The sequence below is a fragment of the Ambystoma mexicanum genome, chromosome 1p (assembly GCF_040938575.1).
Source record: "Ambystoma mexicanum isolate Mex_15411 chromosome 1p, UKY_AmexF1_1, whole genome shotgun sequence".
Taxonomy (NCBI): domain Eukaryota; kingdom Metazoa; phylum Chordata; class Amphibia; order Caudata; family Ambystomatidae; genus Ambystoma; species Ambystoma mexicanum.
In genome coordinates, this window is record NC_090921.1 from 1,088,585,716 (window position 1) to 1,088,612,713 (window position 26,998).

The following is a 26,998-nucleotide window of genomic DNA, read 5'->3' on the forward strand; positions in this document are numbered from 1 at the left end:
AACTTAATTCCTCTGTAAACCCAAATATATCTTTTACTCCTTATGATACCCCTTTAAGGAATATGCATAAGGAGAGAAAAGAACTTGGTGGAGAAAATATTAATGAGAAAACACATTTTTGTGTAGTGGACTTCGAGTCCCAGAATACCCATAGTACTGGGGTGAAGAAAAGGGCTGCATAGGCATGAGGTTGCACTGTGCATCCCATCAAGGTTGATGACCCACACCTGAGGGTAGCTGAGAGGCATAAAAGACCCCCTCAGGTTCAGGCCAGCCGAAAAAAGGTGGAAGAATGTGAAGCAGCCGATGCAACAGCAGCAGGAGTGTATGGAGGAATTGTGAAGCCTCCAAGAAGCAGAAGAGGAAGAAATTGCAGAGGAACTAGGACGCTGGGACCAGAGTAGCAAGAGAAGCTGATCTCGGTCCTGAGAGGTTCGTATGGGTTTGAGATTTCAGCTGCAGAGGTTGGGCAGGGGAAAGTATACCTTTGTTTAACTTTCCCCTCTTTAAAGCACAGTGGTGGCAGGTGAGCACCAAATCGCTGGGGAAGCAGGTGAGGTTGCCGGGCCCCGTAGGCGATCTGAAGCAGACGAGCTGGAAGCAGCTAGGCAAACGGACATGCACGCCAAACCCGGTGAGTTCACTATTATATTGTGATCCCGGAGCGCTCTGTGATTGCAGGTTCCATGAATCCAGTCTGCCTTTTGAATACTGAACTGATATAAGACAAGTTAATGATTTCCAACTGAAGGAGGGGATTTTTGCATAGTCAGTTATACTAAAAGCCAACCACACAAAGGGGCAATATCTCAAGAAGGGAACCTAAAACCTTCTTGCCAAAGCCAAAAGGGGTTCACAGGTAGTCAGTTGACAAACTCCAAGGATTGCCTAAGCCAAAATAAGATTACTAAGAATAACATTGTTTGTGAAGAATAATGCCCAGGTGTACTGAATGTCTAAAATCCACATTGCCAATGCAGTGTGAAGGAGAGAAAGAGTTATTATCAGCATTTGGTTAATAATACAAAGGCGGAACAAGATTGGCAGTAGGGATGCCCTTCTGAAATCAGAGGTTCAGGAGGAAGTAAGCATTGCCTGTCTTGCGTGTGGCAAACACTTAGGTGTAGTAAATAGCATCAGCGTGATTCTTGTTTCCCTTGAAGACATCCTCAAATCTAATTGTGTGAAGCAGAAGACAATACTAAAACATTTGAAGTTGACCCTTACCACAGAAGTACTTAGAGCTGGTAGTTTGGCCTGGCAAGGCATTAAACCAGGTCAGAGAACTTTGTATCAATTGATTCTGTTTGGGCAGGAGAGTATACCCAAACAGAGAACTGCAGTAGTTTTTCTTGGCTGGCAGGAGAGTATACCAGGCCATGAGCTTTGCAACGATTGGTTCTGTTCTGGCAAGAGTACACCGGGGCAGAGAGTTGTAGTAGCAGTAAGCCTGGCATGAAATTAAACCATTCATGAAGTACTACGGTGAGATAAAGCTTATGAAGAAGTTGTTGAAGAATCACTGAAATGTTTTGGTGAAGAAATACTGAAACTGAAATACTGAAACTAAGGTGGTGCCAAACTATGCTGACAAAGACATTTGTTTTAAAGTGAATGAAGTTCTGAAGATATTCTTTGTTGATGACAAGAAACTGTTCAAGAGCTTTATTGAAATATACATTGTTGATAACAAGAATCTGTCTCAAGACCATGGCTACAAGTGGGAAGAGTTTTGTTAAACAAGTTAGAACTTTTGTGTTGTCAAGTTGTTATTAAGTTTTTGTTATGATACAGGATTTCCTTATCCTTTTTGAACAGTTAAAGAAAAAGACTCCTTGAATCTGAGGAAGGGGAGTTCCCCCAGGTTATCAGAAGAAGCAGCTATTGTAGTATGAACTATATTATATTTGTTGTTGTTGTTAAACTGACATATATTTCCTTATTGAATTATTGTGTATATAAGTGTGAGTGACAGAAACCTTTATTTAGAGTGTGTCCTTTAGTTTATTTTAGGCTGGGGAATCCTTGTCAGGGTAGGGATAGTGAGGCATGTATGCAACCTTCTGAGTTAATAAAATGGGATCTATTGAAAAACTTTCACAAAGTTGTCTGCCTCACATTTCTAACCATTCTAAGCACTCTTGGTATGTTTACTGTACCCAGGGTATGTTCAAAACGGCATCTATGTCCACAGTTGTTCTAACCACACTGCCATTTAGGGTGAAAGTAACCATTAACCACTGATGTTAGCAAACATTCTATTGCTAATAACATTTGACTTGCTGCATGTATGTGTCTCAAACGCGGCAAAACAATTGTCTGCCATGCCCCCACCATCCAATCATAAATTTGGGGCACATTTTCTGTGCGGTTCAAAAGCGGTTCAAAATCTATTAAGTATGGGAAAAATGTCTTTTGACTAATCATGTTAATTTTCCCATAAGCAAAAAGGTGCATCATTTACATACGTGTACAGTAAAATCTGCTCGATGGATTTGTACCAAATGAAGAACAAGTTGGGCACAAAGTGGTGCACATGTGCCTTTTACTACGGGTACTAGGGAGGTTGCAATTCTCACTTCGCTCACATGTCGGAGAGGATCACAACAGACAAGTGGCTGCTGACAACAGTAAAAGAAGGCAAGACCACACAATCATCCCCCAAGACACACAAACATGTCTCTGGAACATCAGCAGATCCTCCATGCAGAGGTAGAAGCACTGCAGGAAAAGGGAGCCATAGAACCCATCCCTCCATCAGAGGTAAACAAGGGTATTTATTCTGTGTACTTCCTTGTTCCAAAGAAAGACAAAACAAAACGCCCAGTGTTAGATCTAATACCTGCAAACACACATGTACAACCTCTGAAGTTCAGAATAACAACATTACAAGAGGTAATTCTGCTACTAAAGAGGGGAGACTACATGGCAAGACGGGATATGAAACATGCATACTTCCACATTTCAATGTTACCAGCTCACAGAAAGTATCTATGGTTTAAAGTGGGGTCCACACACTACCAATTAAAAGTAATACCCTTTGAGTCGCATCAGCCCCTCAGGTTTTCACAAAGGTACTAGCTGTTGTAGCAGCGCACGTGCAGAGACAATCAATCCCAGTGTAATCTTATCTAGACGACTAGCTCGTAACAGGACACAATAAACCTATTTCAATTAGGATTGTCCATCAACAAGAAAAAAAATTAACTCTAGTCCCCAGTCAAATCAAACAATTCCTAGGGGCAATCATTTGAAAAGAAGATGCTTTATTCTTCCCCTTCAATGAGAGGGTCCAAAACATGCAGCACCAAATCCCAGGTTAAACAGCTGGTCGTCAGGTAACAATCAGGAAAGTGATGTGTCTTCTTGGTATGAAGGCATCATGCATATTCAATGTGCCACATGCAAGTCTACACATGCATCCACCACAAGAATGGCTAGAGAAACAATGGTCACAAGCACAAGGAGGATTAGACAATCTAGTGGTGGTTTCACAGATGGTGGTGTGAGCACTTTCAGTAGTGGACAAAAGACAACCGACAGAAGGGGAAACCCTTTGTCACCCCACCAACACAAGCCACAATAACAACAGATGCATTGCCCTCAGGTTGGGGAGTTCATTACGTCCACCAAACAGCACACGGCATATGGACACAGACACTGACAAAGAAGCATATCAATGTCCCAGAGTTGTTAGCAGTGTACAAAGCCCTAGAAGCTTTCCAACATCACTTGGCAAACTGTACTCATTCTCACAGACAGCCCACCCCCATGTTTTATATACAAGGTAGAACATATTTGCTAAATCTGACAAGACTAGCAGACAATATTTGGAGGTGGAGCCTCCAGAGAAACATCTTCCTTGTGTCACAACACATTCCGGGGGAACACAACTGCTTAGCAGACACACAAAGCAGAAATACAGACTTACCCTCGGAACACGAGTGGGAGCTACACACAACCATTGTGAAAAACATCTTCGCAAAATGGAGACAGCCAAACATAGTTCTGTTTGCCACGAGAGAAAATGCAAAATACCACACCTATGCCTGCAGATTCCCCCAGAGGGAATCCCAAGAGAACGCATTGTGTAGCAGTTAGTATGGGATATTTGCTTAAAATGTTCCTCCGACTCCACACCTCAAAAGAGTAATCCACAAAATGCACCATGAACACCTAACAATGACCCTAGTTTCTCCAATGTGGGAATGTCAGACATAGTACTCACACCTACTCATGATGTCTGTTTGCCCACCAATGAAACTAACCAGGCCTTACATCTCTCATAGTGTGGCAAGGACTACAAGTGTACTATAATATTAAAAAACTGGAAAAAAATCCATGGGTAGAAAAAATTACAGAAATCTTTAACCCATTAATATAAAAAAACAGAAATGGCTATGGTACATACAAAATACAAGCATAACATCACAGAGACTCACATACACAATAATACATACAGTGCAAGTAATCAGTAAGTGTGCAAAAAACTGCAAGAATTTTGCAAAAAGTAACTTTTGTTCTTACAAGGTATGAGCAGGTTGTTATATGCAGAACAGGACAGTTTGATGCAGTCTATGGGTTAGTATAAGATTTGTAGGAACTGTTATGACTCCATCTCCATGCAATACCAGTCAGTTATACATAAACCTTTGCAATTAGCAGAGGCCATGGCTCGACATGTTTCTGTTCATAGTCCCATAAAGGTGAACATTCCTTGTCTCTCTTGATGCAGAGGACCTATACTAAAAGACCCTTGATATACTCTGGACGTGACTCCGAGCTTGTGTCTCCTGCAGACACTTGACATCTTCCACACTACAGGATGCCAAAAAAGACAAAAACATAGCCATAAGTGCTATTAGTCTTAGTAGAAAATTATCTATAATTATCAATAATTCCCCCATCCTCCCAGAGGGAAGTCAAAATAAATGAGCCCAAAATTACCTTTATTACCTCTACTAAAAGAAGCACATAAACCTAACACTAGACACTTCTACTTTAGCAAGGGGAACATATTTGTCATATGGCGTTGAAAGACTAATATTAATCCAATTGACTTCTTCACCTTCTAACATAGAGCACTATCTACTACACTTATTGGACTCCGGTCCAGTGTTTAATTCCCTGAAGGTCCATTTAGCTGCTCTTTCTGCATACACTACATCACAAAGCAAAGTTTCATGGTGGAAGATTTCAATCGTAAAAGCCTTCATGGAGGGGGTAAAGAGAATGTATCCCCCTATTGCAAATCCACCCCAAGGGCGAGATTTAAACATTGTCTTGAGTAAGCTTATAGGGCCCCCCTTTGAACCCATGAATAAATCAAGCCTCAGGGATCTCACTTAGAAGGGTGCTTTTCTTATAGCCATCAAATCTAGAAGAAGGGTGAGTGAGCTCCAAGAATCACCAGTGGAAGAACCTTTTGTCACGATACACAAGAACAAAGTAGTTCTAAGAACACACCGACGGTTTGCACCAAAGTTCATTTTGTAGGTTCCATGTTAATCAGTCTATTGAACTGCTGACATTTTTTCAAGACCCGCAGAACTCTGGAGCTAGAGCACTACATACATTAGACGTTAGAAGAGCTGTCATGCACTATCTCAATCAGACAAAACCATTCAGGAAAACAGAACAGTTATTTGTTTCCTTAGCTGTAGGGAGAGAAGTGGATTTTGTCTCCAAAGCAGTCATTTTCAAATGGATTGTAAAATGCATATAACAATGCTACAGATTAGCTAATAAAGAGTTATCATTTACACCAAGAATAGCCTTCATTGCAAATGTGCCCTTAGAAGCAATCTGTAGGGCATCAACATGGAGCTCATTTCACACATTTACCCAACATTATTGTGTGGATGCACAGACTAGGAGTGATTCTCTAGTAGGATAAGCAGTGTTAAGACATCTTTTTGCCTCTGTCCATTCTAGCAACCCACCTCCATCTCCGGGGACTGCTCGCTAGTCCATGCAAAGCATGCGATTCTAAGCAGATCCACAAACCTCAGAAGACAAACATTACATATCCGTAATCGCCTTTCTGATGCTTGTATCTGCTTAGATTCATATGCGCCCACCCTTCCTCCCCTCTTTGGGAATAGAAGGTGCATAGACAACTTACACCTTCTGCACTTTTCTTCTGTTTTAAGATACACTTCATGCAAACTCAGGGCAGAAACAAAAAACAATCTGAGGACCTCGACGCGTGAAGGACCATGGGTACAGTGCATGCCACAGTAGGGATAGTATTACAAAAATGCCCTGTCGACATCTCTTTTCATTTTTTAAAACAAGTCATGTAATACTCTGCATCAACCACGAGATGTTGACTAATGCAAAGAATTTGAACCTAACCCGATACAAGCATCAGAAAGACGATTATAGGTATGTAATGTGTGTCATATGATATGATATGATATAGCATTTATAATGCAGCCATACACAAGTGTTTCAGGGCGCGACGAGGCAAGGGAGGGGGAACAGAGGGAAGACAGACAGCGATCCTACTAGGCCAGGTGTCATTCAGATCGCGCAAGTGCATGGGAAGGGGTAAGGGTGAAAGTGCGAGGGGGAGGGGGAAGTGCAGTACATGGGATAAAGAATAATAACAATAAGTAAAGTACGGCCAGCTTGTGGCAAGTGCAAGGGTAAGTGCAGACATCCGGTGTCAAATGCTGGTAGTGGGACTGTAGGGATACAGAGACAGTTACGAGTGCAGGGGGTTTCCAGGAATGCAGTGCAAGTGTCCGACTGGCAGTGGAGGGGACCTCGGCCCGAGAACAGAGGGTGGCCAGGTAACCTGTGCAGGTTTAGCCAGGGATTCAGCAGAGGAGAGGAGGAGAAAAGGCAGAAGCAAAGAGAAAGGTTTTGAGGTGCTTCCAGAACTGGAGATGGTTCTCCTCAAGTTTCAGTGAGGCAGGGAGGCTGTTCCACAGAGAGGCCCCAGCCGAAGCTAGAGATCTACCACCAATTCATTGCTTGGAGTAGCGACTGACCCTGAGGGAGTTTGAGGCGGATGAGCGAAGAGCTCGAGAAGGAAGATATTTAGGAAGAGAGAGTTGAAGGGTTTGAGGCCCCAGGCCCCAGAAGGCCTTGTGGACAATGCAGATATATTTTGACAGTCTACAATTTGAATACAAATATATATATGTATGTGCATGTGGAGGTAGATTAGAAGGGAAGGGTGGTGTAGGGTAGGGAAGGGGGACCCTGCATAACAATAAGACAAGATTAAATTGGGCCAACTAAATGTGTGTCACCAAGCTGTTTACTATCAAACGATAGTCGACGTAAAAACATAGAAACATAGAATATATAAATATACATGAATAGAAGGAGGAATGCCACAGATATCATTTTCCTTTCATATATACCGGTGGATAGATGAATTGTTAACAAGTGGTTCAAAACCAGACTGCCTAGCTTGTGTCCAGTCCTTCTTAGAGGGAACAACTTAGCCTATATTTCCAAAATATGATAACCTGGTGAATAGATTTCAAACTGCTTTCCCCAATGCTCAAGGCAATTTATGCAAGTTTAGCACTAATTTATAAATCAGTATACTTTATGGGAAAATATTACTAGCCCTGCCAAGGATTGAATGAATATGATGGAAAGGCTAGTAACTAGCATACACTCCAGCAGCATTATTGTCTAGCACTCTACCACAAAGGAGTAATAAAACTAGTTAACCTGGAACAGGTGATGATCATTCTATTTGTACAGTGCTTTGAGAATTTTTATAGCGCTCTGGGCATCAGAAGGGGGCATGTCATATGTTCTACTATGCAGCCTAAAAAATGAACCAAAAACAATCGGTTTATGAAACACTTGTGGTGAATCATTATCTGTCTTCTTTACAGGGAGGCCTTCAAGCATTTCCAGAAAGCACAGCACATTCATTCCTTCTCAGACCTGAGAGAGAATATTATCCTCATATGTTGCAAAGTGTTTCAAAGTTATTTCATTCAAAGGAAAAGTTATTAAGCAATGGAAACGCCACATTTTGCATTCACACAAAATTCCAAAGTTTACTTACTTGGGAATTGAACACTTTACTTAGAAAATATTTTGCAATGGAGACATAACATAATTTCAAGGTCCACCTCTCCTGCTACCCCAAGGTTGTCTAGCCCATTGTAGAAAGATTATTGAAACATACTCTCCTTCCTCATGCCAGCATCCAGGCACTTCTGAAGCCTGCAGGCCTGGCACTGCCTGCGCTTGGTCTTGGTGATGGTGCAGTTCCGTGTGAAGGGGCAGGTGAAGCTGACTCCTTTGCTGATGGACCGTCTGCAATGGAAGAAAGGAGAGAGGGAGTTAGGAAATCAAGAAGGCGACTAGCCACAAGGGAACACTTTGGACAACCTAAATATGAATTAGGCCACCAAAGAATGATGCTAATAGTAGGAACAAAACTAGCATTCTCAGAGTAAATTTTATATGGCTTGCATGTGAACATTATATTTTGCACTCTTCTCAAGTTCCCATTTTAGATGGAGAACATCCCAGGTAAGGCACATTGATAACACTAAAATCACCCTATTTACCAGGTTCCAGGCCTGCATTCTGGCAAAATCTCTTCATCATTGTATTTTGTTCGTGCAATGCTATGCACGTATAGCCAGGTAACGATAAACAGTTACCATTCCAGTAACAGTATTGAATTGAAAAATACCATCCAAGAAAGCCTGCAAAAAGGTAAAAGCAATAACTCCCAACACAGGTTTCGCTCCCAATAGAGGTCATCAGAGGTGTACCCTTCATCCAGGCAGTTGTTGAACATCCTGCGATGCATACATTATGCAACAGAATGTGTACTTCCAATTTCTGGAGGAAAGTATTCCATATTATCCATATTAATACAATAGGAATGTTGATAAATTAAAACATAGGTACTGAACACCCAAAATGTTCATGTGATTTATAGTTAATGCGTCGATAAAAGTTTGACAACTATTGAAGACAAATAAATGAAATCTGTTGGCCTTTTAAAAAAAGCAAACAAGTACTGTACCCTAAATGATTGCCCTTATCACACTGTAAGTCACTATCAAAAGATGCCAACTAAAATATTTCTGAAATTCAATCTTTAACTTGCAGAGCGTTTTTGAAAGAGCAGAATGATTTTTTGCAATGATTAGTTGTCTTGCAATGCAGTATTTTGTAGCAGTGGAATAACTACCTTCCCACAGACATGTTATTACATTTAGCTAGGTGGCTTTTCAGTTTTATTTCCAACATAGCCACAAAATGTGTTCTCGCAAACTTCTTTAACCACCAGTGTTTTAATGTTTAACATCTAAATCCTACATGAATATACTTTGCCCCAAGATGACTGAATCTCCAAACAGCTATGTTCTTTCAGATGCTTTTTGAGTTACAATTTAGACTTTTTTACAAGTGACACATATGCTCTCAAAGAATTGTTTTTCCATTTGCCCAAGTTCATTTTGATTTTCTGGACTCCACTAATAGAGGAGGAAGAGCTGCAAAATTCATATTAAGCACTCAGTCACCAAGAGCCAAAGCAAGGCCCAGCAATACAAACATATTATGCAAATTATGCTTAAGAATATTTTACATATTAAAGGGGAAGTTCGCTCAGAAATTGTATTGGCCCAATTGATCAGGCATGTATTTTCCATTGTTCGCAAAAAAAAAATCGAATTACTCTTACCATAGTTTTTCTCACATTTGGTACTGCCATCTTGTGCTCAACTTAGCCGCTGATCCATCACCCTAACTTCAAAAGATGACCCGTCCCTCAAGCTGACATCACTAGACACCTACGCCCCTTTTCACATCGCCAATTCATGTCTCATGTCAACGTTTATACTTGTCGGGGAAAGAGGCGTCTTGACATTTAAATTTCCTTCGTGTCACTCTATTAAACTCAGAGCCTCCCTGACTTATTTTTGCTCTTTCAGCTATCTACCAAGTACGAAGTGTAATTTTTTATGAAATGCTTTGAGAACTCGAGCGACATCCGTTGATGTCTGTTGTAACTCCCTGTTTAAGACAATTGACAATAAAACAGCTGGATGAGACTTTTGCCAATTTCCTGAGTCAGTCTTATTATTTGTGCAAGAGTTATTTTGTATCCCATCCATGCATGACATGTTACTGATTTGAGGACCCCCCGGGTTCAATACTGGTGCACATCACACGTGCCACCATCTCTACAGTACTTAAGGAAGAAACTGGAGACACTGTAGCTCTTCTTGCACTAATCCCCTTCACCCGACATTTCCTCACTGTGCTTCTCTCGTTGTATTGTCCCCCTTCTTTGTTCTGCGCTCTGCTGCTTGATAGTTACGTTTTCAGAGTATACATTACCTGCATGCATGCCCACAGACATGCATTCCAAAGTCAGACATATTGTGGATCTCAACTTTTCAAAGTCGAAATGAGGCTTCTCAAACAATTGAATCCTGGTTGAACGCCATCTTTCATTTGGCATACCACAGAGCTGTCAGGTTTGGGCACCAAATCTCAGGTATTTTGCACACATCTAAAGGACATGTATACACCTATCTCATTGCTAGACACATTCCCTCAGTATACACTTTAGAATCCTCTTTGCAGCTTAGTAAACTTGTTCAACACCAAATCATGGATACTGAAATATATACGTTTGCCATATAGAATACAATCCTTACTCTGAGGTGTGAATTATCATTTTTCGGCTGAACGAACAAACTGTCTCATGTATGGCTCGAGTACATCATCCAGCTCGGATGGTTTCTCCTTTGTATTTTGGCACTTATATTGGGCCTCATTACAAGTGAGGCGGTAAGGGGTTAACGGCGCCGGTAAAGGTGCCGGTGCCGTTAACCCCGTACTGCCTCATTATGAGGTCCCCTCGCGGGACCCACTGTGAACGTCTGGTCAGACCAGACGTCCTTTGTGGGTCCTGCGAGGGGACCAGCATGCTAACAACAGGCCTGTCATTAACGGGCCCGTTGTTAGCATGCTCCCCATTCCCATTGAGCCCTATAGGGGCTCAAATGGGAATGGGGTTCCCTGAATGGGGAAGTACCGGGCCCTCCAAAGTCGGAATGGCCCGGTATTTCTCCATTCAGGGACCACGGACCTGCCTCCAAACTCGTAAAGAGGCCCATAGTTTTGACTTTCCAATTATAAACAACAGACTGCTTTTCCCAGACTCCAAAAATAAAAAAGGGTTACATAACATTGGCCAGCTTGAGAATTCTAACAATGTGTCTCTTCTTTCAGCACAGACTGCACCTATTAATATGTGTGAAATCTATCACTCACTGGAAAAAGTTTGGGTCTCAACAACAGATACCATTTTCTGTGGGGCTTCACTGGGTGTTTTAAGGCGTGCATCTGAGCCAGGGTCCTTCCTTATTCTATAGAGTCATGTAATATATGTCCTCTCCCTCAGATACTGCGGGGGATAAAAAGGTTCTTGGGATTTCCTGTCTGGAGGACCTGTGCCTCGACCCTCTCCCCGTTTTCAGATGTCATTCTTTGAAACACACTTCCTCTACCACAGCCCAATTACCTTTCATGGAGCCCTTCTTTGTCTTCCTGCCTTTTCAGATTGGCCAGATTCAGATAACCAGGGTCAACACCATAAACCGAAGGTTGGTGATGGACTGGGCACCCTGGGGGACCCTCATTGTAGCACCCGCTGGGCCTTAATCACAGCCCCCAAGTTCACCCCAGACACATCACCCAGACCAAGAAAATAAGACGTTGCCACAGGACCCTTTCTACTGAAGAAAGACAATATCTGTAATCTTGAAACACTGAGCTACATTAACAACAATATCTGTAATATCCATAGGCAGCATCTGTTCTGGCTTTTACAAAAATGGTTTACTAAAGACGACTACAATATATTTCCCACACACCGTTAAATCACAGCCAAAGACAAGATATGCGCTGAATAGATAATATTAAGAAACTTCAATAATAACTGATATCCAGTATTTAAAAGGTATTCAATTCTTTTTGTATGAAAGCGCGCAGACCTGCCTATTCACACAATTCGTTAGGAACCATTTGACGGGCAACAGCAAAGTAAACTTATAAAAGAAAGCTCACTATATCGAGACATTAGATGCAGAGATGAGGCACCATTTCTGTGGATCTATGTACTTCGAGTAGGCTCATTTAGGAGAGCAAGATTTGATAACATTATGTCTAGCTATCAGGCTCCTAAGGCCCAGTTGACAGAGTAAGACAAGGTTGCCTCAAGTCCAGTCAGTAAAATATTGACAAATAGCATACTGTAGAATTATCAAAGCAGCATTAAATTCTATCGTAAAACACAATTTGAGGATTTCAAGCCCAGATTGCATAATGACAATTAGTGGCATTAGTGAAGATTCCATGAGCCTACTTACAACCATAAGGCCGAATTCCATCATGCTCAGTTTGCACAACAAGGCCTGTTCTTATTATTTCCTGTTAGCGTCATATGGACAGATACTGGTATTCCCAGTTCACATTGGTAAATTCAAAGGAGGTTGCTCTCCTTGTTACTGCAAGGCCTTCGACCAGCTTTCCACGGCGGGGTGCTCTCCCCTCCTGACCTCTCCATGTCTCTGTTCAACTCTCCTTCAGTGGTTTGCTCTCCTTCCGCTTCATGGTATTTCTCCTCCAGCCATGTGGTCACTAGGACTCCTCTTTGATTGTATCCCCACACCTTCTCCACCTTTCTCCATTAGTCCTTATTTTGCCTCACCGGAGCCGGTGACCATGGAAGGAGAGGTTTAACTTCCTTCATGATGGTCTGTTTTCCAAAAGGAATTTGTGTACCATACTCTCTCAGGCAGTTGCCAACAGTCCTCCTTCCGACTTTTCCGCCTGCACGACCATGGCTCTCATTCCCACTTTCCTCCTACTCATACCTACCTCTCACCTGCATGTGGCCCGCAACACCTACCTATGGCCTTCTATTTCCACTATTGCTTTCAGGTTCTCTCTTGTACTTCTGCCCATTTCTCTTATCAATCTCTCCAGGTTTCACTCCCAACTCCACCACTCTCATCTCGATCTCACTATGTTTCACTCTTACACCAGTTTTTCATTCTCGCACTTCCCATCTCTTCCAGTTTGCCTAATGTCTACCATTCTCTCTCTCCTGTCATGATGTCACTCTCCCATCCAAATCATTTCCCACTCATTCACCACTGGATACCCATCAGATGTAAAGCTCCCATCCTGCAATCTCTTTCACTACCAGTATTTAGCTCACCACCAGCTATTAGTTTATCTCTCACATCATTAATTTCTCAGACCTACATTTCTACCAGTTTCCTCAGGTCACCTCCTTTTCGCTCATCTTTCTGCTTCCATCTCAGCTTCATCTCTCAGTGGCTCATTTGAGCTCCTTTCTTCCACCTCCACCTCTCTGTAATTCTGCTGCTTTATATTTCCCATTGAGCAGGACATGCCCAGCATGTCCCTGATGCACTGATGCATCCAGCACTGCAGTCTGCAGAAGCATTTCCTGCTATGGTCAAGATGTCAACTCTTATTGTTTTCCTTCCCCTCATCTTTCTCTTTGTCAGGTTCAGACTGTAGCAAACAATTGGCCCAGGCACCAATGAAAAAGTGGCCCAAAATGTTCCTTTTGTCACATGCTGCTTGAGTAGTTCCCAAGGGGGATCTTTTGGTAAAAATGCATTGCAAATTGTGCACTTTAAAGAATATATATTCAATAACCCTGCTCAGAACTAATCGGTATACAGTGATATAACAAATTGGCCAAAACGTTGGCCTACTTTGACCAAAAAACTGGCGCACACTAGCAGGTTGTGCCTGCACTTTGGGCATTGCCCTATATTGCAGTGCAACCATGCTCTTTGCCATCCACTTATTTCTTTGAGTGCTTCTCATTTTCATAGGCGTAGTCCGGATTGTTGAACAAGTGGGGCCTGAAGCGAATGTAGGTGGGCCCACCCCAAGGAGTGTGCGCAGAGGGAAGGGTGTTTGTTCCGCGCCTGGCCGAATGCGCAGGAGCGACCCGAGTGTAGCGAGGGAGCACGAAGCATGCCGTTCGCCCCCTTTTTGCATTTTACACTACATTTCTGTAACAAATGGGGTAAAAAGCCACACAGTTTACAATCGGTTTTGTGGAGTAAAATATGAAAAAGTCCATTCGATGCCAAATCACCAATAAAGCACAGGAGCATTTTCCAAACCATTTTCATGATGCCTTTGCCCACTACATGCCAGTACAAAAAACATTGTCATGTTTGTGCCCATCCATGTCCATGCTGGTGCCAGTATTCCCACGTAAGAACATATTTATGTGTGCTTTGCCCATAATGCCAGTGTTGATAATATAACAAAACATGTTAATGCTGGCTCTGCCACCATTTGTCAGAATCCCCACGTAAGAACGTACTCCTATTGGCTTTGCCTTAATGCCAGTTTTAAAAAAAAGCCATGCCACAGTACAAGCACATGTCATTGCCGACTATACAAATAAGAACACTTAGTTTTATTCAACCCTAACACCAGCTAAATAAGATGCCATGCCAGAGTAAGGAAACGTTTGCAGGCTCCCAAAATGCTCCCCATGTAAGAACACTCATGTTGCCCTTGTCCTTGACGTCACATCAGTAAAAAACGCAATGCCCCAGTAAGGACACACGCCATGCCCTCTCCATGTGCTAACACCCATCATGCTGGCTTTGCCCTAATGCGAGTATAAAATGTCATGCCACAGTATGAAAAGATGCAGGCTGCCTGCCCAGCTGTAGTAACCTCTGCACACTCCAACCCCTACACGTAATAACGCTCCTAAAAGAATTGGCTTTGTTTGGACCACAAATGCTAATAAAACATGCCATGCCAGTGTCAGAAAACGTTCATGCTTCAAGGCCCCCTGGGCCCGGCCTCATACGCACACACGCATTCATACACATTCAGCCGCCAGTCACACACCCATACAGTTTCTCGGTCATTCACACAAGCATCCCAGAACATTCACACTGCATTCTCATTCACATGTGCACTCACACCCATGCACACCATTCACACTGCATTCATTCATACTTGTGCACTTACACAGACACTCCCTTGCATACATATGCACACTCACACAGCACCCCCTCACATGCATGCCTGCACGCATACATTTATAAAATCCTCGCACAAATGCATTCGCACAGACAAAAAGGCATACTATTCATTACCCGTTTCCCTCCAGACTCAACAACGCTGTCTCCTTAGCTGCTCTGTAGGCCTCTGGTTGCCACGCTTCATGCAGACAAGAAGCAGGGTGCGCTTGATGGTTCCTGCCATGCAGGGAGAAGCCGTAGAGTGACACCTGCTGCTCACCATGGGTATTCATAGATTTTCGGTGGGCCTTGCCCACTCAGATCCTACCCTGTCTATGCTTCTACTCATCTCTCTCAAATGATAGGGCTCCAAGGTGGTCCCTGGGTCAAGTCTCATGAACAGAGAACACTTGCTCTTGTGTCTCTACCAGGACACTCCTGCCCGGGCGACCAAGCAAGGTTGGGGGAGGTTATCAGGGACATCTCCCATCCCCAGCTTTCCCTTTTTTGCCCGTAGAAGGCCCCATCCAGGCATCAAAACCAATCAACAGCAACTGCCAGGTAAGAGACAATGCTCTAACTCTCCCTGTATGTGGTAGCATGCAATCAGGCGAATGTTAAGGTGCAGGCACTGCATTCTTTCAAGTTGATTGTCATAGTGCAACCAGTGTTGACACTATGTGATTGCAGAATGCAGCCAGGCTTCAATCTAGATGAATGGAGAATACATCCAGTGTATTGGTTCTAGGTACCAGTGTAAAGTAGCTTTCACTTTATTTCAGGTCCTTTGCGGAATGCAGCCACTGTGTTAATTCCAGGTGAACTTAGAATATAGCATTAGGAAGGGGCGTGGCCAGGCACGGCAGGGAATGGCAGGCTGAATCGGAGCTCCCACTCCGTTACTTTTATTTTATTCAATTGAGGGATGTTAAATACATTTACCTTCCTTTTGGGTGAATTTGGACCCCCGGCACTCTAGGGAAGAACAGAACGTGTTTTCATACACTTTCTGCTGCTTTTCTCACCAAGGATGCAGTGATGCCCTGCAGCAGCAGAGTCGAGCAGCAGCTGTCCCTGCATTTTTTGTCAGCACTGTTGGATCGGGTCTCTGACATGCAACGCGGTTCCATCTCTGGATGTTGAATCGACTACAACATTGGCAGTAATAATATATACAGCTCCTTTTTCAACGTTTTTCAACAGTTAAGGTATATTTAACCCCCTAATAAAGCTGATATCTACTTTTGTCAAACAGACCTACCCTCATATTTGGAATGAAACTCCAGGAAGCAACATTTAAGTCACCATTTCTGACTGTGACATTAACATCACTTTCTGCAATATTATTTCAGAATTGTGTATAGGAATATTGTAACTTATACGGCTCTGCCCTCAGGCCCTCATACGGGTGGTGTCTTGTTTTAGCGTTGGGGAAGGAAAATTGCAGTGTGTCTATCTGCGTCACATGAGACCTTCTACGGGTGACCTGGAGGTAATTGTGGTCTCTTATAAATTCCTTTGCTCTAATAACTGTGTAGGGTGAATATGCTGTGACCTTCTATTCAAGTTATTGCAGCCACCGGAATTAGTTTGACTCTCTGGTATATTATAAACAATGTCTGCCTATCCTGATCCTCCTTTCACTATGGCTTCTAAAAAGAACCAAACAAAAGGCTCCACTAACAAACATGCAGCAATAAGCACATTAAAAAGACCTAAAAGTGATTCCACCCGCCTACTCAAACAACATTGGAAACAAATATGGAGACAATACTAATGGACATTAGGGCACTCAAACCCTTTATGGAGACCACAAACACCAAGCTTCAACAAATAGACGAAAGGTGGGGAACCTAGAGAATAGGATTGAAGAAGTAGAAAAAAGAATGAGTGTGGCTGCAGATGCTGCCACTAAAGTTGCTTATATGGAGAAGTCCATCCTTACCCTCCAGAAACAAAATGAAGATTTGGAAAACAGGAATTGCAGAAACAACCTTCGTGTGTTTGGCTTTCCCGAAGGAGTGGAAGGTGATGCTGTTGCCGTCTTTCTCAAGAAAACCCTTCCCGGCATTCTGAACCTGCAGCCATCCATTGCTGCTAACATTCAAAGAGCACAGCAAATTGGACCTAGCAGGGCAGAGTCATACAGGAATAATACGCCAAGAACAATAATATTCTTACTTCTGCAATACATCCAACTTCCACTAATTCTACATAAAGCCAAAGGTATAGAGCATCTTATCTGGAATGGGCACATGATCTTTATTTCACGTGACATATGCAAAATCACTGCAAAGCGGAGAAGAGACTTACTCTCATATAGTCCTGTGCTCAAGCAATTAAATGCGAGATATGGCCAGATTAACCCATGCACCTTCAAGGTCCCTATAAATGGCAAGACTTCTTCCTTTGAGGACCCAGCTGATCTAAAGAACTACATCAGACTACAAAAGATGAAAGCGATGGATACAGGTTCTGCCAGTCACACTTGACATACCTTCCTTCCCTAGTGGTTTCATAGCCTACGACTCCGCTCAAAAGGAAGCTTCCCTGGAATAATCATCCCTCTTAATTCGTCAACTTAAAGACTTTTTCGGAGTGGATCTGTTCTCTGGTTTTTCTCTGCCGTTTCACGCTATATGGGATGTGCCTACACCCACTTATGGCTCTGGGCATTGCAACTCTGATTTCTGAGCTTTTTATTTTTGCTCGACTTTACCTTCTTATTATATTTGGGTGGGAAAGTTTTAATCATCACTGAGTTTCAATTTCTTGTTCTTCAACACCCTATTGTCAGATGTTGAGATGTTGGTTTTCCTTTTTCTCTTTTTGTTTTCTACACTTATGGTTATTGTTTTGTGACAATATTTGATACTTTTGTCCTTTTCTGGCATATTCTTACCTTTGGACAAGTGAAAAGTAAACAGGGTTTTAAGTGCACATTCTTTGTTGTTATCACCATCATCGTTATGTTTTAGAATATGGCTTTAAAGTTTATGATGTGGAATATTAAAGGTCCTAATAGCCTGATTAAGAGACAGAAAGTTCTAGATCATATTAATAGATTTAAGCCGACTGTGGCGTGCTTGCAAGAAACTCACCTATCATTACAAGATAAAGCTGAAAAGATTTTGGGTAGGAGAGGTATTCACGAGTCAAACTGATGGCAAACATAACGGAATGGCAATTTTAATTAAAAAGGGTACTAAATTTCACATCCTACACAAGGACACAGATTCTAATGGTAGGTAGTTTTAGCTAAGCTATCAATAGGCTCCCTAATTGTCTCAGTCTTTAATGTCTATGGGCCATCTAACCCTGATCCCAAATTCTGGATGCAACTGAAACAAATGATCTTTCAGTCAGATCTCCCTAATTTGGTAATATGTGGAGACTTCAATAATGTTATCGATCCCTTCTGAGATAGAAGATCCCCATGTCAATGTAAACATACTAAATCACAAAGTAAATGTATTAAGAGGGTAATTCATAGAATTCAGCGCACAAGTGGCGCACACGGCTAGCGCACAGTGTGCGCGTGCGAATTTCTGCGCCAGCCGCATGTCCTAAAATCCATTTCCGCGCACAGCGTGTTCATGGATTTCAGCATCCAAAACCAGCCGTGGCGCAGAGTGGCGCAGCGACCCTGCAGCAGCGCCAGTTACGCCCCCAACCCTTCCCCATGCGCTATGCACAGCGCATAAATCCAGTACATGGCGCACAGGCCCCAACCACTAAAACCCCTTAAAAACTCCCTGCGCACCCCTCCGAATACCCGCACCCCGCTGCACAGAGAGTGTCACACGTGATTGGAGCGGGGTACGTGTATAACAGGGGTTCGCGGGAAGTTTCACATGCGAAATGCCCTGTGCGAGTGGGGTACGTGTATTCCTGGGGTGCGCGGGAAGTTTCACACGCGATGATGGGCCCGGTGCGAGTGGGGTACGTGTATTCCTGGGGTGCGCGGGAAGTTTCACACGCGATATGAGCGGGGAATGTGTATTTTGGGGGTGCGCGGGAAGATTCACACGCGAAATGCCCTGTGCGAGTGGGGTACATGTATTCCTGAGGTGCGCGGGAAGTTTCACACGTGATTTTGCTGTCAGAGCAGGGTACGTGAATTTCGGGGGTGCACGGGGAGTCCTACACTTGAATTGGCAGTGTGGGTCCTCCCAGGTGTTCCCTCTACACCCTCCACGGCCCCTGCAGGCAGCCCACACCACAGGGGATTACCCTGCACCCCTGGTCATGTCCCACAGGCAGCCCATCCACCATGGGCATGCCCCCCAGCCAAGCCCCATGTCACCTTGCACTAGTGATCACCAACTCATGTCCCCCAGCACCCCCACCCCACAGCAGTCAGGGGAACCTGCCAGCAGGCCCCCACTCATGTCCCCCAGCACCCCCACCCCCCAGCAGTCAGGGGCACCTGCCAGCAGGCCCCCACTCATGTCCCTCTCATGTCCCCCAGCACCCCCACCCCCCAGCAGTCAGGGGCACCTGCCAGCAGGCCCCCACTCATGTCCCCCAGCACCCCCACCCCCCAGCAGTCAGGGGCACCTGCCAGCAGGCCCCCACTCATGACCCCCAGCACCCCACCCCCACCAGTCAGGGGCACCTTCCAGCAGGCCCCCACTCATGTCCCCCTGCACCCCCACCCCCCAGCAGTCTGGGGCACCTGCCAGCAGGCCCCCACTCATGTCCCACTCATGTCCCCCTGCACCCCCACCCCCAGCAGTCAGGGGCACCTGCCAGCAGGCCCCCACTCATGTCCCACTCATGTCCCCCAGCACCCCCACCCCCCAGCAGTCAGGGGCACCTGCCAGCAGGCCCCCACTCATGTCCCCAGCACCCCCACCCCCCAGCAGTCAGGGGCACCTGCCAGCAGGCCCCCACTCATGTCCCACTCATGTACCCCAGCAACCCCACCCCCCAGCAGTCAGGGGCACCTGCCAGCAGGCCCCCACTCATGTCCCCCAGCAGCCACGTCATGGCGATCCTCAATCATGGGCCTCATGGCCACCCACATCACACCCCACGCTACCCCAGCCCAAAGACCCAACCAAGTATTGCATCCACCCACAGAGAAATGGCCATTACATGATACAACCCGAATGGCAAGTATGTACATGAACACACGTCCATCACACACACACAATGGGTGCAAGTGAATGTGAAAACCCATATCATGACATGCATGAAACCAATGAGAGAATACCACACACCGAAGTATGAAACAAAAATGTATTGAACACAACATGAATCTAATGAAAAAAAAACACTCATTAATGGGAATAAGAAATAAAATGCAGCATGTCCGGAAAAGAATAAAAAATATGAAATCAGAATCCAAAGAAATCCAAATGTAAATTTGTCCAAAATCTCAGTTCAACAAAGCAAATCCAAGGGAAAATAAATATCTGAAATCCATTGCGCCATGGTGAAATCAAAATAAAAAAGAGAAACATCCACTGTTCAACTATATACAAATCACCAATCCAGGGTCCATGAGCCCAACAAATGAAATGAAACCTACAAAAAACACGACCTAATAAAGAACTATAGACAAATATGTGGTGCATTGTCCAAGCGGCCCAAAATAAACAAAAACAGAAAGGAAACCTAACACTATCTAACTATTTACAATGGCAGCGGGCTAGTCCGACGGCTCACTTTTTGATGTCCCGGGCCAGGGCAACATCGAACTCCCGCTCAATGTCCTGGAGGCGGTCCTCTTCCATGGCCCCGAGGGTTCACAGGGACGACGACATGTTCACCTCCAACTCCCTGCAAATTGCCTCGAGGCATCCGGCCCGCCTCAGTGCCCTCCGCATGGAGTTCTCCGCCCTGACCATTGTGAGCCGTGCCTCTTCCGCCCGCTGCCGCTCCGCATTTATGGCATGGCCCAACCGCTGCCACACGGAAGACACTTGGAATCCTGGGTCCTCCTGCCCTCTGGCCGATGCCTGCCCCTCCGATGTTGAAGGCCCTGAGCCATCATTGCTCCTACCATGTTGCTGCTGCTGCTGTGCCTGTGCCTGCGCCCTGGCTCCTGCTGCCTGCACGTCCTCCTCTGGCTGAGGTGCAGTTGTCGTGGTGGCCACCCCTGCTGGACGTCCGACTCCCGACTGTGGCAGGGATGTGTCCTCCACCAGCCTGGCCGCTGGGTCAGAGGCAGCTCCACAGGGTACCCAGGTGATACATGGGTGGGAAGATGGCATGGAGGACGACTGGCGCGTAGGGGGTTCAGGTGAGGAGGGGGTCGCAAGAAGGTCCAGCACACGGAGGAATCCAGCACCGGTGACCCGTCCCAGCAGGTCAATGTGGTCAAAGAGGCATCCGAGATGACGTGCAGTCTCTTCACGAAAAGACTGCAGGTCACCTCGCATGCCCCGTTGACACAATGCTATCCCGGCCAGGACAGGCTCAACACGGTCCCGGATAGTCACGTCCGCAGGGAGAGGAAGGCCAGTTGTTGTGTGCTCATCCCCTCCCTGAAAACGGGTCTGGACGTAGGCATCCCTGCTGGTGCCAGATGATGCAGTGACAGGATCAGGGACAGGATTGCACACAGGCACCTCCGCGGTGGCCTGTGCTGCCTCCTGTCCCTGCCCCTGCACTGCACCACTAGCACCAGCGGAATCCCCACCTCCAGACCCCGTGTGTGTCCCTTCCGCGGCCTCCTCCTCCACCAAACCCCCCACCAACCTGGATGACTCTGTGCCATCTTCCTCCATTGGACCCTGTGGGGTCTCAGCTGCCCCTTCTGCTGCCGAGGAGTCCACCTCTGACCTCTGCCTCTTGGACCTACCCTCGGCAGCTGCGGCCTGGGATGCAGCACCAGACTCCTCACTCCCTGACGAGATGACAATCTGGGAGGGGAGCCGGGCCTTGCGTCTCCGGCTGGTGGTGCGATCCCTGCCGCTGTGCTCCACAGCACCCTCTCCGCCCTGTTCATCAGTTGACGCTGCAGACAGGGAGAGATAAAACACAGACATCAGGGCACTGTACAATGGACTGATACACACATGACAGTTGCATTTGAGAGGCATGGTCAAACTTCAGACATGGCATCACACTCCACGACACACATGTCATTTCAACTCACACACATGAGCATTTCCACAGCAATATTGCACCAGGCAGCAACATCCATACACATACAACAGCATGAACAGCCGAAGGTGAGCCTGACATCACATGAAACACAGGGAGTGCACTAGACATCCACACGCCATCACACTTACATGCATGTATACATCTCCTCCAACTGTCGCAGTGATGCGATCGCCATACATGTCACATCTGGCATTCAGCCTTCTACATATCAGTGTCACGTGCATCCATGTTGCATCACAGTTGCACACTTGTCAAATACATGCACATGTACACAGTGCAGATACATGCAGCAGGAACCACCATCCATGTGTGACACCACAACCATGCCAACGTACATACACAGAAATAAAAACGTATGCTCCCACACCTGCATTTGCACAGCATGCTTACCAACACATACACTATCGATGTGTCTCACACCTAAGAGGACTCACATGTGGCAGCCTCACGCCCCTGTTCATACACATCCCTACATGGCCCTATGAAAACACATGTGCAACCTGCACACTACTGGCACACCACCACACGCACAGTGTCCAATCAGTATGCATGTACACTTACCGCTCGACTCCAGATGGATCTGCCTCTCAAGCACCTGGACGTGGAGCGCTGGGCATATGTGTTCCAGGACCCTCATTTGGTGGTCGGACAGGTGGCCCCGGCACCCCTTGGCATCCGCTGCCTTCAAGAGGCGCCGGGCCTTGTTGAGGGTCCTGGACCTGAAGTCCTCCCATCGCTTCTTGACATGTAAGTCGCGGACTGCCACCCCCTCCGCGTTGATGGCAGTCACGATGTCCATCCAGATCCTGGTCCGTCCTTCATTGTCGGTGCGCAAACTTCCAAAGAGGGCATCATACTGCCCCAGGACTTTCTCCACCAGGACACCAACTTCCCTGGCACTGAAGCTGGTGGCCCTCTGCCTCTCTGGCTGGGGGTTGCCAGTGGTGCCAGATGGTGTTGTGCCCGACATGGCAACCCCAGAGGCAGGAGTGGGTGGGCAACTGGGTCCTGGGGCTGGGCTGTGGAGCGATGGTATCCCAGTCGGGAGTCTTTGGTTCCAGCAGGGGTGGTCACAGCAACTGCACCCCTGGCTGACGTGCAGGCAGCAAATAGCAGGGCATGTGGGCAGCAGGCAGTCAGGCAGCAGCAGATGGCTGGTGGGAGTGTGTTCGGGGCTCTGGGGGGAAGTAATTCGGCCTTATGGGCAGGAATGTGGTCTTCTGTCTGTTGTTGCGTGGCCAGCTTGATACGGAGTGATTTGGCACGTGAAAATCTTGCACGTCAGCATGTAATTCGAGGAAAGGCCCTTCGCGCATAAGCGCGTCAGCACACATACACGGTTTCATTGGACCAAAGGCCCTTAGCGCATAAGCGCTTCTGTGACGTGACTTGCGCAGGCGTTTCCCTCGTGACATGGGCATGTTCATCGTACACGTCCAAAAACTGCACGTCCGAGTGTCAGCTCGTGTAATTTAAGGAAAGGGCCTTAGCGCGTACACGCGTAAGTGACGTTGTACGTGTGGGCCACTTTAAAAGGTACGTGTAGGCCCCGATTCCCTTGTACGTGCTTTTCGTGGCGAGCGAGTGGGTGAATTCTGTACTTCTTGTCGGTTCACACGCGATTACTTCACAGCGTTTCAAGTTCGTACTCTCTTTTACCTCTGACAGCGTTCTTTATTTTTTTGGGCCCGTTTCCTCAAACAGCGTTCACTTCTTATTTTGTCCTGTCTCCTCAGACAGCGTACAGTTCTTCTTTTTGGCGGGGGTGTTGCCTACGTGCACACGCGTGTTTTTTACACGTTCTTTTTCCAGGCAGACGGTGAGTCGCGCACGCATTTACCAACTGTGCTTGCCCCGTGTGTCGTGTACCCCTTCAGAGGTCATTGTAGGGTGCGTGTAACACGCGTACGCTTGTTTTTTGTTTTCTGGGTGCCACAGCATAGTGCGGGTTCATTTTTCCACGCACGTGTTCTACGAGGGGTTGCGTGCACGTCACTTTTTTGTTTTTGGGGTGCCTATGCGTTGCGTGACCCGTCATCTTTCCCCAGGGGTCACAGACAGCCTTGCTAGAGCACTAGGGTACGAATTCCATCTAGTACCCTACCCCTTTCACCCCCAATTGCCCAGGACAATTGTTTACTGCAACTCCCATACGCACAACAACATCAGTGCCATGGTTGGGAGGCGACCAAGCGAAAAAGGAGGCAAAGGTGGCCGACCTACAAAAGGTGGGCGTGGTGAGCACTGTAGGGGACGTGGCCATGATTTGCAGGGTGCCCCTAGAGCCCCATGTGTGGAGGACCAATCAGGGACACCCATGCCCCCCCCCATGGTTGAGGGAAACATGGCTGACACCATCCCAGCTCAGCCCTTGTTGGACCAGCCCATTGTGGCACCTGAGCCGGCACAGGATGACTCCCAGGCTGACTTCCAGGTCAGCAAGTCTAAGCCACGTGTGCCGGTGCAAGTTGGTGTCACCAGGCCACGTGGATCTGGGGCAGCGATGTCATCTGCTGCACCAAGTAGGCAGGGTGGAGAGGCTGCAGGGGTAGCTGCAGCTCTATCCACCCCAGCTCTGAGTCTCCCAGCTGGGACAGTGTCAGTCCTGGTCCATCAAACTGACGTTGCCCCTGCCAACATCACACTTCAGCCAATGCCTGCACCAAGACCTATGGTCATTGTGCATTCGCACACTCCCCGTACCCAGTCCACCTGCGCTTCTGCCCCTACTGACCAGAGTGGCGCAAGCCACTCAGGCTCTGCTCCAGCTTTGAAGAAGAGGAAGAAGGGTGCTCTGGCACTACAGGCTGAGACCCCAGACACGGCTACACAGTCCGGCACATCAGGGAAGCCTAGCTTTAATGACCCCGAACTTGATGCACTTGTGACCTATGTGTCGGCACATAGCCACGAAATGTTGGTGACTGCAGGGTGCAAGACCACACCTGGTCAACGTAGGGCACACTGGCAGACCATCGCGGACCTCATAAGTGCCCTTGGATTTGTGAGGCGCACAGCTGATGATTGCTACAAGCGGTGGAATGACCTGAAACGCAGAGCAAAGAACAAGCTGGCCTCAAATCATGCCGCTACTCTGGTGACTGGCGGTGGGTCTCCACAAAAGGACAACAAACTCACTGAACATGAGTCTGTTGCTGGGACCTTCGTCACAGAGGAACAAATCCAAGGTGTGGGAGATCTACCTGATTACGACGCATTGTCCGGTGAGTGCCCATGCGTGTGTGTGTAATCCATGTGTATGTTGTTTGGGTGACGGGTTCTGATTGAGTGCCAGGTGAGGGTGTGTACTCCTGAGTGTTATGGGTCACCCATTTGCTTCCTCCCATACATTCACGTGCCTTGGATTTGGTTATGACTGTATCCCTTCTGCCCACAGTTGCCAATTAGGCCCACGTTAGTGCACTGTACCTTGAACTGTCATCTTGCAACTACATTGTTCAGATTTTGTAAGTGTTCATTCAGGCTGATTGTTTCCACTCTCCCATTTTTAATACGCATTTTTCTGCCCTATTGCAACATATGTGATATGCTTCGGTCATTGTTTACAGCCCACACTGGCCCACTATTTTTACCTGGTTATGTTAATGATGACACCATTCAGGCCGATGGAGTATTGGGCTGGAGACATGTTTTATTAGGGCCTGTTTGCATGTGGAACATGACAGATGTTTCCTGTAATGTTTAAGTGACCAACCATTGATCAGCCCACAATGACTGTATTATTGGACACTGGATGTGTTTCAGTGTGTGGCACATGCATATTTAGCAACGCTATTCAGCATTAATCTTCGCATCATGTCGATGTGACATGGATGTGTGCCAGTACTCATTCACTGACATGTTGCTGTAGTTTTGTAATTTAACATGGCTATGCTACATGACATCTGTGTGGTGGCATGTGTCATGTATGTGTATTGGACATGCCACTCACAGCCTGATGTGTGATGCCAGTGCTACCCAACATGCTGCAAATGTGTTGCTTTTCCATCTTGCTCTCCCCAGTGTCTGCCTTTTTGACTCCACTTCCAACTCTTTGACAGTGCATGCATGGCAGGGTTATAGTCATGTGGGATATGTGTAAATCATGTACTGGATCTCTGGCTTGTCACGGCCTATGTGTGTGCTATGTTGCTCATGCCTGTTTCCATTTGTTATCTTTCATGTTTTTGCAGGTGATGACGCACTTGATGCTGTTGAGGTTGAGGAGATGGTGCAGACCCAGGAGGAATCTCAGGCACAACCGGGCACCAGTGGGGGACGTGGTGTGGTGGTGGGTGAAAACCCAATGTTACTGTAGACCATACTGTCCAGGGGTGTCTATGGGTGCACCTCCCCAGACCTCTATTCAGGTGCTGAATCGGATGATGAGACTTATGTGCCGTCGCCGGTAAGTGTTTCTGGCAGGGATTCTGTTCTGTCCAACCCACCTGCACCAGGGGTAGAACCCTCTATGGGGATGTCAGTGTTGGTAGGTCCGCCTTTGGCGGTTACAGATGCAGGGTCACACTCCACAGCATCTGATCCTGTTCCTGGGCCAGCAGAGCAGAGGGGGAATGCAGTCCTGCAGCCTCAGGCAGTGCCAGCACAGCAAGGTGCAGATCGCCTTGCCCCAAACAGGTGTGGTGCCCGTCGACGCGGTGGCCGTGCGCCACCAGGCAATACTGTATGGGAAAACTCCATGTACGGTATGGCAACCCAACAGGCAACATCAGTAGAAATGATGGCTCAGGCAATGGAGAGGGTGGCCACTTCCATTATCCCCCCTGAAAGGCAGATGGAGCAACAACAGCAGGCAACAGACTCCATTTGCC

General features: G+C 46.4%; 1 protein-coding gene across 2 annotated transcripts in view; it reads right to left on the reverse strand.

Annotated features, from left to right (window-relative positions):
• The window catches only part of NR1I3 (nuclear receptor subfamily 1 group I member 3), a 994,139-nt gene that overhangs the window by 604,324 nt on the left and 362,817 nt on the right, over nt 1–26,998 (reverse strand). For both annotated transcript variants that reach the window (XM_069604681.1, XM_069604680.1), the window contains exon 3: nt 8,165–8,295. In XM_069604681.1, coding sequence (XP_069460782.1) covers nt 8,165–8,295 — 131 coding nt within the window. The remainder of the gene's footprint in view (nt 1–8,164; nt 8,296–26,998) is intronic.